Source organism: Ostrea edulis, chromosome 10 (genome assembly GCF_947568905.1).
Source record: "Ostrea edulis chromosome 10, xbOstEdul1.1, whole genome shotgun sequence".
NCBI lineage: Eukaryota > Metazoa > Mollusca > Bivalvia > Ostreida > Ostreidae > Ostrea > Ostrea edulis.
In genome coordinates, this window is record NC_079173.1 from 15,976,895 (window position 1) to 15,989,545 (window position 12,651).

At 33.8% G+C, this 12,651-nt stretch overlaps 1 protein-coding gene across 3 annotated transcripts; it reads right to left on the reverse strand.

Annotated features, from left to right (window-relative positions):
* Nucleotides 1–5,166: 5,166 nt before the first annotated feature.
* LOC125667532 (uncharacterized) lies at nucleotides 5,167–11,021 on the reverse strand. Of its 3 annotated transcripts, XM_048901072.2 has the most exons (3): nucleotides 10,893–11,005; nucleotides 10,486–10,534; nucleotides 5,167–6,359 (listed from the first exon to the last, which is right to left on the reverse strand). In XM_048901072.2, the coding sequence occupies exon 3, from the start codon at nucleotides 6,175–6,177 to the stop codon at nucleotides 5,248–5,250; it is 930 nt and encodes a 309-aa protein (XP_048757029.2). In that variant the 5' UTR covers nucleotides 6,178–6,359; nucleotides 10,486–10,534; nucleotides 10,893–11,005; the 3' UTR covers nucleotides 5,167–5,247. The 3 variants fall into 3 exon arrangements, with proteins under 3 accessions (XP_048757029.2, XP_048757027.2, XP_048757028.2); XM_048901070.2 differs by lacking the exon at nucleotides 10,486–10,534 and having other exon boundaries at nucleotides 10,893–11,021; XM_048901071.2 differs by having other exon boundaries at nucleotides 10,486–11,005.
* Between the last annotated feature and the right edge of the window lie 1,630 nt (nucleotides 11,022–12,651).

The window sequence follows — 12,651 nt, forward strand, 5'->3', positions numbered from 1 at the left end:
TATGTTTTAAAATCCAGGATTTGATTATTTACATGCATCTTGAAAGTGTTTTTCTTTGTATTTCATCGTTTCCAAGAAATGCATATTCTGTCTGGAAAATACGCCTAAAATCTGAATTTCAGTAACGAGTAATGAACATTGGCTTCAGCAAGAACGATCATGGATCTCATTTTAATGAAAAATATTAATAAATCCCTCGTTGCGATAGCGACCGTATTAGGTAAGTTTCGCTTTTCCTGGATATTTATTGAAAATTCATTTGGTTATTTGGTGTGAGCGAATATCGCATAGAGGGAGATGATAGATAATTTGCAGCATCGGTTATTTTGTTTTTATAGAAAAGAAATCAAATGATTTGAGGTAGGTGGCTGATGGGATTAATTCTTTTCTAAACTTGTACGAAGGGAAAGTCCCACTGACTCTAATTCCTGAAAATCGTCAACATTTTCTGCGATCCGTATTCCTTGTCATTTGACTCATTACTGATGTCGTGTTTTGGCGGTGTTATCGGGGTTTCCATTTCTTTATTTTTTTAAAATCAACAAAATATATACATGTAGCAAAGTTCTGATAAGTGACTGTAATACAGATAACAACATAAAGAACTACAGTTAGAACTAGATATATAGATGAATAATTAGGAGATCAAAGAATTGTGTTTTCCAGTTTTCAGTGATTTTTCATTAACACATAATATTTATTTGTAAACGTCTTGCTTTCAGCTGTTAAATCTGTTGAAATATACAATTATTTACATACAAAACACACGTGTTCTCAATGATCTGTCCAGATAAAAGATACAAGTGAATGGTTAAAAATTCAAAATTTTAAAACATAGAAACCCATCAGAATCGTCTTGGGTGTTTTATAGAATGTTAGTAAAACCAAACTAGTGAAATCTTTATAGAATGTTAGTAAAACCAGACTAGTGAAATCTTTATAGAATGTTAGTAAAACCAGACTAGTGAAATCTTTATAGAATGTTAGTAAAACCAGACTAATGAAACCATTATAGAATGTTAGTAAAACCAGACTAGTGAAATCATAATAGAATGTTAGTAAAACCAGACTAGTGAAATCATATTATAGAATATTAGTAAAACCAGACTAGTGAAATCTTTATAGAATGTTAGTAAAACCAGACTAGTGAAATCATTATAGAATGTTAGTAAAACCAAACTAGTGAAATCTTTATAGAATGTTAGTAAAACCAGACTAGTGAAATCATTATAGAATGTTAGCAAAACCAGACTAGTGAAATCATTATAGAATGTTAGTAAAACCAGACTAGTGAAATCTTTATAGAATGTTAGTAAAACCAGACTAGTGAAATCTTTATAGAATGTTAGTAAAACCAGACTAGTGAAATCATTATAGAATGTTAGTAAAACCAGACTAGTGAAATCATTATAGAATTTTAGTAAAACCAGACTAGTGAAATCATTATAGAATTTTAGTAAAACCAGACTAGTGAAATCATTATAGAACGTTAGTAAAACCAGACTAGTGAAATCATTATAGAATGTTAGTAAAACCAGACTAGTGAAACCATTATAGAATGTTAGTAAAACCAGACTAGTGAAATCATTATAGAATGTTAGTAAAACCAGATTAGTGAAATCATATTATAGAATGTTAGTAAAACCAGACTAGTGAAATCATTTTAGAATGTTAGTAAAACCAGACTAGTGAAATCATTATAGAATGTTAGTAAAACCAGACTAGTGAAATCATTATAGAATGTTAGTAAAACCAGACTAGTGAAATCATTATAGAATGTTAGTAAAACCAGACTAGTGATATCTTTATAGAATGTTAGTAAAACCAGACTAGTGAAATCATTATAGAATGTTAGTAAAACCAGACTAGTGAAATCATTATAGAATGTTAGTAAAACCAGACTAGTGAAATCATTATAGAATGTTAGTAAAACCAGACTAGTGAAATCATTGATATATGTAACAGAGCAAATGAGATAAATAAATCAGTATTTGTCTTTTAAAATTCCTACGGAGTATATCTCTTCTTGTTCTTTACTTTCTTGTCTCTGTGAAGATGTGTAGCTGAACTTAATATACTTATATCCTTATCTTTAAGTTGTGTAGCTGAACATAATATACTTATATCCTTATCTTTAACTTCTTAATATACTTAAATACTTATCGCTAAATATTGTTTATTGGTAGACTAAGTACCTTTGAGAGGAAATTTGTCTCTCTCAATAGACTTAGTACTTGAATAGTTAGATCCGCCTCTTTATACTCATGTGATGTGTAACACATATAGTGATTCCCAAAGTGTAAAGACATTATCTCTTGAAAATCCCAAACACACTCGGGCTGGAAATCTGCATCTGTCAGTTTTCGATATCGTGTATCTATCCCAATACATTCCAACAAGCTACATCATGCATTTCCATTTTGAAAATGTTTGCCGACCCACGCAATACAAATCATTTTAGAAATATTTCTATCCTGGATTTAGATAAATAAATATAACAGTCGTCACTAAGATGACGTGGCGGGAATACCCCTTGTGAAACCTGTGAAGCTTTAAAACTTCCTCGTTCCAGTCAAGCGATCTCAATGAAAATAACAGGTACATAGCCCTTGTTTAGACAAGATTTCTTGTTCCTCGTTTGACTCTTAGTCAGGAGTTTGGTTACGGTGGCAACGAATTTTCCTAAATTTCTCCATTATCTTCGCTCCACCGTTACATGTACATGTATATTTTTCATTTCGTGATTTTTTATCAACTTACCACGAATAGGTTAACTCAGAAAATTTTAGATTATTATTGTTTAACGTGATTAGTCTGGTAGAATTAATCCAAATTGTACCCATTATGAAAATATTCCAGATTTAGAAAATTAAATTATTGTTTTCAAATTTTAATTTCTATGTAAGTAAAAGCAGTAAATAATAATCAAGATAATTTTGGTGCAAATCGGTCGCTAAAATTATTTCCAAGGAATCGCACAGAACTTGTAATTATAAAATATTTATGAAATATATCATTCAAAAGTGGAAACATTGATATTAAGAAACAACTGACGACACTTGATGCAAAATAAATAAATAAATAAATCATGCATGGGTTATAATATATATTCTTTGGTTTAGTTTGGTTATACACATGTAAATATGATAAATACAAATTCACTTGATATAATTGGTCCCCCTCCACAATGTGGAAGGGGATCTAGAAATACGTGCGTCCGTGCGTTCGTCCACCCGTCCCACTTGACTTTGTGGACGCAACTCCCCAGAATCCGCTCAGTGGATTTTGTTCAAATTTTGCAGGATCGTCAGCCCCCATATGTACATATAGTTGACCATATTGCGACGCCTTGTCAATTCAACACATTGGACAGGAGTTATGGGACTTTGTTGAATCTGTACATGCTTCACAACAGGAACATTTTGTTGACGCAACTCCTCAGAGACCACTCAACGGATTTTATTCAAATTTTGCAGGATTGTTAGTCACAATATGTACATAGTTGATCATATTTTACTGCAATTTTGATTCAACAAACTTTAATGGGGTTATGGGACATTTGTACTTCAATTCTTTTTTATAAGCTTAGCAATCTTGTTAAATACCTGAGGACATGAACCGCATCACGCCAGCATACTTTTCATGAAGCGAGTTAGTTCTATTTTACCCATCAATCCGTTTCAGACTCTATTACTCGATTGTAAAAAAAAAAACAAAAAAACAAAAAAAAACAAAAAAAAAAACAACGTTCATATTTATAACATAAAATGCATGTATTTGTTAAAAATTAATTGGTACAATTAGGTCTTTGTGACTTATTTAATCAATCAGTTTAGTTAATACCAATTAGATCCAGATAGGTCTTGTTTTGAAAACCGATCTAAATGATCGATTTGCTTGAAAAAAAAAGAAAAGTTGAAGAGAACAAAGTGTTCGCCCAACTCTCTATTTTGTATTCCTTTTGGGAGTTATGAGATTGATCACGGACCCCTGGATATACCAGAGGTGGGACGGTCTAACTATTGGTATCAAACAGATCTGACAGCATTTGGATATATCAGAGGTACTGACAAAAACAGTTATAAACGAATAAATAATAGTCTTTATTGTAATTCTACATGTATTTATCTACATTGCAGTGGATACTCCAAAACTTCAATGTGCACCAAAACATGTATTTTGACTTTTTCAAATGTTTAAGTAATGAAAATCTATCTGTAGATAGTACCTTCGACCGATGTCATTTAATATCATAAGGAACTTCTGCAATCATTACTGAGCTTTCTTGTCTTTTTCTTTTCTTTAAAATATTTCTTTCATCTGAGGTCATCCATCTTCACATGCATGGTCCAGCAAAAGGTCTGTAGCTGAGAGGGAAGGTGGATGACCCCATATGAAAGATAGATTTTTGAGAAGGGCAGATAGGGTTCTTGATTGTGCACAGTGTCTAAATCCCCATGTTTGGTACTGTGATAGTGTGGGGGTGGTGCGGGTTAGCCCAAATGAGAGAAAATCAAAGCAAAAAAGGGCACCCGCTCAGAGCATGTTTTGTGCACCAGCATCAGTATTTATAGATTACATGTAATTTAGGGTCATAATTTATTAACTACACCAATATGAAATACAAGTATTGACATAAAAGGGAAATATGATTTTTCATTAGTCTGTCATTTATCTGACTTTGATGCATACCCCCTATCCACATGTTTCAGAACCAAAGAAACTGTCCCCTGCCACCTCGGCGTGCAATAACGTTAAATTAAATTCGTTCTCGAAATGTTTTGGTACGGAGCATATTATTTCATGAAAAGTTAAGGTAGTACTCTACATCGTCATAATGGCTGACTTCCTTTAAAAACATGGATGAAAAAATCGATATCAGCAATATTTGACTTTTTCTTTTCCATTTATATCTAAATACATAGCCGAGTGGCTCAGTAGGTCAGAATACCGACTACTGAACTGGAGGTCCAGCAGGGGTTTTGATTTTTTTTCCAGATAACCTTCTATTAAAACTGTATTTTTTGAAAAAATAAGATAAATTTGAAACTTTTCAACTTCAAAATATTGTACACATCCTCCACTTCTCATCTACATCAAATTTCTCTGGTGTAGCATACCTCCTTAACGTTTGATAATGACCCAGATATTACACATAAACTTCTCTTGATTTTAGAAACATTTTATCATAAAACAAATATTAGTTTTATAATAAATACAGAAATTTTAATTGGTCCATTAGGCGTATCATGGACGTTTCAATTTCTTTTCATTTATTTTCAGAACATGCACTTTATTCCTCTTTTCCTTGTCGCCGTTTGACGGGATGGTCACATATACAATACTTCTCTTGGCATTGTAACATAGCGGACCGAAACATTTAAAATCCGCCATTTCTTCCCACTGTTTCCCATCAAATTCCAACTTGAATAGAGTCTTCGATTCGACATTGCACACCAACAGGTAACGTTTAGCCACCACACTTATACCACAGGGAATCCAGCCAAGATCTTGAATCCAAATCGTATCACCTTTAAAATTGATACATGTGATTGTTTTGTGAGTGTTGTCTGAAATATACACAATATCGTATTCAGGATTCATAGCTATCTGTGACACAAAGATTGTGGGCAGTTCCTTGATCATCTTTGTTTCATCAGAATCTATGATGACCAGAGAACGGAACTTAACATCTGTTATATCACAGGTAACCACGTAATGATGTCTGCCATACCTGCAATGGTATCCATTTCCCGGTAAAGGAATGTTTTTATCTTTAGGCAAGATTGACCTCCCTTTAACAGAATAAAAACTTATGACAGTTTTGTCTTCTTGGGTTATGGCAAATTTTTTACCATTTACTGATGTTATGTCGCGACAGTTGTAAATGTCATCCCTCGTCCCGATGAAATAGCCAAGGCTGTCGAAAGCTTTCAGTTTAAAATTTCCCGCGTCGTATATCACTAGTTCACCGCCTGTTAATGCTGTCAAACAGGTGATGCGACAGAAATTCCTGTCTCCGGGAAGCTTGCAATAGACATCACGGGAGTTCTTCATTGGGAATGATTTCCCCCCGACCTCATCCGATTGTACGGAGGTAGCCGCGGACTCACCGGAAATGCTGCTGTCGTCTGCTGAATCTTTCTTCCATTGATCTGTTTCAGATCCATCTAGCATATGGTTCCAGCTGTCTGTGTTCTCTGTCCCAGTTTTCAGTTTCTCTCTCAGAGGAAAGTCATTTTGGATATCATCTGTTGCTAAATCTTTTTCATGTCTGTCCTTGCTGCTTTTGTCTGCGTTTGTTTGGACATTATCGATGTCAGAAGTAGATGGTATTGCTACCTGCGCTTGTCTATGTTCTGAAAAAAGAAATGTTTGGCATCATGAGATTTTGAAACATCCACAATTTCATTTTATGTGATTTTTTTTCTCAGTTACTATTGACAATTCTTTATCATGGGGTAAGTTTTTTTTGTATGATATTCATTTCAGAAACTTCTCTACAGAATGATTTGATTGTAGTGTTTATTTCATGAAATCCACAATAAAAGTCAATAAGCCGAACATGTGCAATACATTCATACATGTAGGTAATATTGATTGTATTCATGCATATTAGTGATAGTAATTGTTTACATACATATTAATGATATTCATCGAATATATAAATATTAGTACATATTAGTATTATTCATTATATACATACATGTACATATTAGTAATATTCATTGGATACATACATATTAGTATTAGTCATTGTATACATATATTAGTAATATTCATGGAATACATTAATTGTATATCTACATATCATAGATATTCATTGTATACATACATATTAGTAATATTCATTATATACATATTTAATTTTAGTAACATTCATTGTTTTCATACATATTAGCAATATTCATTGTATACTTACATATTAGTAATATACTTTATAAATATTGTCAAAATTCTATCAATTTGACAAAAATACATATCTATTTATAGTAACAAGTTTTAACCACAATTGCACCTAAAGTATCAATACAAAATATTTGGTTCTAAACATCAAGTTGTCCGGAGGAATTACAAAAATAATGTACAAAACTATAGCACACTATTATCTTAAGGTACGATTAAAACACTGGGTTAAATTTACACTATCAATTCTCAGTACAGAGTACCCCATGTTGTAGCAAATGTAGGAAGAACGGTATTTCATCTACGCTTTTAGGTCCCCTGAGTCGTCCGTAGTGCGTTCAGGTTTGAATATTTTTAACTATTTGAATTTGCTATGAAGCAACTTTGGGACAAGGGAGACATAAATTATCAATTTTGGGGCTCCTCCACTCCCATGGGCTTTTGGGAGGAGCACAAATTGACCAATTATCAAATCGTCTTCATCTGTGAAAAGAACTAAATGCATAGTGATGTAGAGCAGTAAGGTTTCTTTTGAAATTGTTAATTTTCTGATCCCCGGGATGAAGGTTCTGACTCCGGGGCAGGGCCAATCGAGGCTTATAATGTTTATGCGTAAAACATTTAAATACTATCTTCTATAATGCTATTGGTACTTAATTAGAACTAAATAGATATTTCATATTTACCAAAATTGTGCATTTGATGATCCCAGGGGTACATATGTAAAGGTTTTGGTCCCAGGGTGGTGACAAAATTATCATATTGATTTATGATTTGAAAACATCTTTGATTTTACTGATGCTCTATGAAACTAAATACATATTTAGAAAAAAGCAGGAAGGGGTGCGCCAAGAATGTGAATTTTGCAACTCCAGGGTTTTGACTCAAGGGCGGGTCCAAAACAGTCATAATAATTATATACTATGTTATGTAAAGTCTTTCATCGGTATAGGCATTTCCGGGGCATCAGTTTTATACTAGTACTGCTGCTAAATATCAGAAATTGGCTTAGATAAGCAGAACAGGAAAATTAACATAAAGTTCGGAGCTCTTAGAGCTAATGATACTTTTAACTAATGACCATGTGACTGACATGTGACTGACAGGGCCAGTGGGTCTCTTGTTGTTGATCTATTTTAAAACAATATATCGTTAATATTGTTCATTGCAATTACTGACGAATAGAACGACTTGTATGTACATGTATACTTTTTTTTAAATAAATCTTGTAAGAACAGAACTGCAATGAAATATTACACAAATGTAAAGGAAGACGTGGTTCAATGAAATATTACACATAACTTAAAGAAAGGCGTGGTTCAATGAAATATTACATACTAACTTAAAAAAAGGCGTGGTTCAATGAAATATTACATATAACTTAAAGAAAGGCGTGGTTCAATGAAATATTACACAAAACTTAAAGGAAGGCGTGGTTCAATGAAATATTACACAAAACTTGAAAGAAGGCGTGGTTCATTTTTACTCTACTGTATATGTACTTATCTTAGCTTGATTTATATTTTGGCGCACGTTGGTGTATTTCACTAATTCATGATTGGTGCCATATTGTAGGATTTTTGGAATGCATGTATTCATACTATATACGGACAAAAATTGCGTTAAAACAAGAAAAGGCGCGTAGCTGCCTATATGCAACTGCGTACACATCATTTGAGAGAGAGAGAGAGAGAGAGAGAGAGAGAGAGAGAGAGAGAGAGAGAGAGAGAGAGAGAGAGATATCTTCGCCAATCGCCGTTAAAATATTTGTGCCTTAAAATTAAATAGCTGCATTATATAGTCCCGCTTTATAATTCAATCAGTATTATGATGTTCATTCAATCAAATTTTAAATCCTTTTTGAATTTCAAATCATCAACATCATGTCGAATATATCACTTTAATGTAAATCATATCTGTACATGTAGTAGACGGATTGGGACATTTTTGTTATCAGTAACATTTACCATATATCCCAGTCGAAAACAACGAAGAAATAAATCATTAAACGAATATATGTACGTCATTCTAAGTATACACGGTAGTTGGCATAATGCACTTTCGAAAATAATTTTGTGAATTCTTTTGGGCTTGGAAATTGACAAGAAACCTGTTTCTCGTCTGCGCTAGCCAAGAGTTTACGATCCGCTCCGCTTCTCTACAATCCTCGGCTGCGTTAGCACGATTTTCGTAGCTTTCAGTGGCGTCCTCTAGCTAACGAATGGAGAAAACGAGAAACAAACTGTCATTTTCTCACCAGAGGGCGCGTTACGCAAGCTTCACATACACCTCTGTCAAAGCTTGGAATCACGGGACAATATAATCACATGATATAAACAATCATTATCGGTTTCCTTTCCCTCTAAAAGTTCAGGCAACATGTGATACATTAGGCTCTTTTCATAGCCAACTGACACTTTAGTAAGTGCATATTTACCGTTTAGCTGTTTGTCTCTTATTTTACAAGTTTTATCGTATTTTTACAGCCTTTCTTACTTCTGATTCCATGTTTACATTTAAATCTCCACCACGTGTATATCCTACATTCATACGCATATTACGAAGTAGTTCCAAATTTATGATCAGAAAACGGCGATTTTAAACTATTTACAGTAAGCATCAATTTAATTGCACCAAAAACATATCATAATATGACTAAATATTTAGTCCAAAACATATAAATGTTGGATCAAAGAAACTTTTACAAGATTTCTGTAAATTAAAAAGCCGTTGACAGAGGTGTAGTGCGAGGAGCGCACGGAACTCTGGGTAGAGAATGACAAACTGTTTGGTTTACATCATGTTCAACCAATGAAAATGCGTCTTTCAACTACACTTTGTGTGTTGTTAAAATAAAAATGGCTGCATCCAGTGAGTTACACTGCTTTATATGTAAATCATTTAAAATCAATTAATAAACCTGTTTTCGTAGGCAAAACCTCATTGCACAGTCTACACCCCCCCCCCCCCCCCATGTTATATGGAGACTATGAAAATCTGATTAAATGGAAGCGTTTTGAAGACAATAACTAATTGTTTACACATTCCTTCGTCTTACACGTGTTCTGACATAACTTGCTCTCTGCGGGGTACTTGGCCTGCATCCAATCATATGCAGGAAATTGTTGTCACAAAAATCGTGCTAATGCATCCAAGGGTTGTGGAGAAGCGGAGCGGATCGTAAACCCTTGGCTAGCGAAGATACCAGGTCCTGTTTCTATGCACTATAAATTTGGTGATTTCATCATTTGGTAAAGCACAGGAGCTTCCGGGGGTCTCGCCTCTGAACCCAATATAACTCCAAGGCCACCCCAGACCCCTTGCCATAGTTTGCGTGTACTCCATTTTCTTTCTGGCTTCGCGCCTAAAGACAACGCAGTTTGTTCCTGGTCTTATTATCATTCTGTTCTATTGATAGTAACGATGGGCGTATCCTCTGAACAAATAGAATCTGATTGTGGAATCACTCAAAACTGCGAGTGGGCGGAGAAGCATATCGAAATAAATAGTCTATGTACTTTGTTTGGTATCAGCTGTCAAATTCATTTTCGAAATAAAAAGCATACATAGAAGCCTTACAAGATCCCACTGAAATCCTTTTTGAATCTTTTCTTTTTGCATTTCTTTCCTGTTCAGCGACAATTTGAAGGATCAAACGTTTTGTTGAAATAAAGAAATAAAAATAAATAAAAGTATACAATGTACATGTAATAAAAACTTCATTAAAAATAGTGAACCGCTGTAATTAGAAATATTGAACCGCTGTAATTAGAAATAATGAACCTCTGTAATTAAAATCAACGTTAACAGTCTAATTTGTGTCAGCTTTGTCACTCATGTTTAACATTTATTTTGTCGATAAACTCGGGTAATTTGCAATGCCTTACCTAACATTAATTTTATTTTGTCGATAAACTCGGGTAATTTACAATGTCTTACCTAACATTTATTTTGTCGATAAACTCGGATAATTCACAATATCTTACCTATCAGCTCTGATTCTGGACGTCCTTCCGGATAGAGAAACGACATTTCTTCCCGATTCTAGTTTGAAGTTTCTTTTTCACGTTTGTGAGTTTACACGTAAATTCATTCTCTCAAATACATGAATTTACGGACGCCGATAGGTGCCAGGGTATAGAATTGATTTTTATTTATCTGGCGGCCGCCACTTAATTTATACATGGCTACGAAAGCCGGATAGGCTCATTTTCGAAAAGTAAAAAAAAAAAATCTAACTCGTTATAACGAGTTAGTTATCTCGTTATAACGAGTTAGTTATCTCGTTATAACTACTTAATTATCTCGTTATAACGAGTTAGTATCTCGTTATAACGAGTTAGTTATCTCGTTATAACGAGTTAATTATCTCGTTATAACGAGATAACTAACTCGTTATAACGACTTAAATATCTCGTTATAACGAGTTATTATCTCGTTATAACGAGTTAGTATCTCGTTATAACGAGATAATTAACTCGTTATAACGAGATAATTAACTCGTTATAACGAGATAATAAACTTGCAATAACAAGATATATTATGAAAACTTTGCAGGTCCTTCTCAAGATTGTTCCTGAAATCTAAGATTAGTTTTTAAACAAGTCGTTGCAATAATACAATTACATGTACTTAAAGAAATAAAAAAGAACCATTAAGAGAATCTGAAAATGTGTTCTTAATCTAGATTTTTCAGAGTAAAAAACACATATCAACTTTGTAAATGTTGGTAAAAATGCGTGTATGCTGTAAAAGTAAATCACCACAGTACCCTGTATATTAATTTACCGATGTTTGTAAGTAAATATATTACTTATCGGTTATACCTTTTTTATGGTGATATAACATAAATAAATCCAATCTGCTGTTGGCTTGGGTCTATTAAAAGCATGAATTTAAAGTACATGTAGTATTATTTTTCTTTGCAAGACAGATATGTCCTGTTACCTGCTCTATCTTCATGAAAAGGTGAAGATAACGAACAGTGATCAATCTCATAACTCCTTTAAGGAATACAAATTTAAGAAATGGGCAAACACGGACCCCTGCATATACCAGAGTTGGGATCAGGTGCTTAGGAGGAGTAAGCACCCCCTGCCGACCGGTCACATCCGCCAAGAGCACTATATCTTGATCAGGTAAACGGAGTAATCCGTAGTCAGAATCTGCGCGTCAAGAATAACCTAACAATTGGTATGAAACACATCAGACAGCATTTGACCCATGAATGATTCTATTATTTATTGGTGGATTGATAATTCAAGCACGTAGAACTGTTTTCGAAGTGAGAGAAGTGATAGGGGAAATCTTCTGAGAAGTTGACGTCACAATTGTCTATACATGTAATTCTTGACAAGCAAAATCAAATAAAAAAGAATGAAAATCCAAACTTTAAAATCCGGGATGGGGTGGGCGCAAGTGAAAGCACACCCACAATATTGTAATCAGAGGGGGTGGGGGCGGGGTTTAGCGAGTATTCGTCCTTTTCTACATGAGTTCAATTCATTATATCAATTGGTAGGACGTTCTTTACAGAGTAATTTCAACCACGGATTACTTGTTTACCTGATCATTAAAACATTGTTGTGACGTTAGTTCTTTGTCTTGACAGTTCTTTATTTTTCATACTGTACTGAACATAGTCCAGTACTATTAAGAGCAGGCCAATATTATGAGAAGTACTGTTTTAGATAGAACAATGTTTTAAGCAAGATACAAGACTCCGATGGTCTATTATGTCAGATA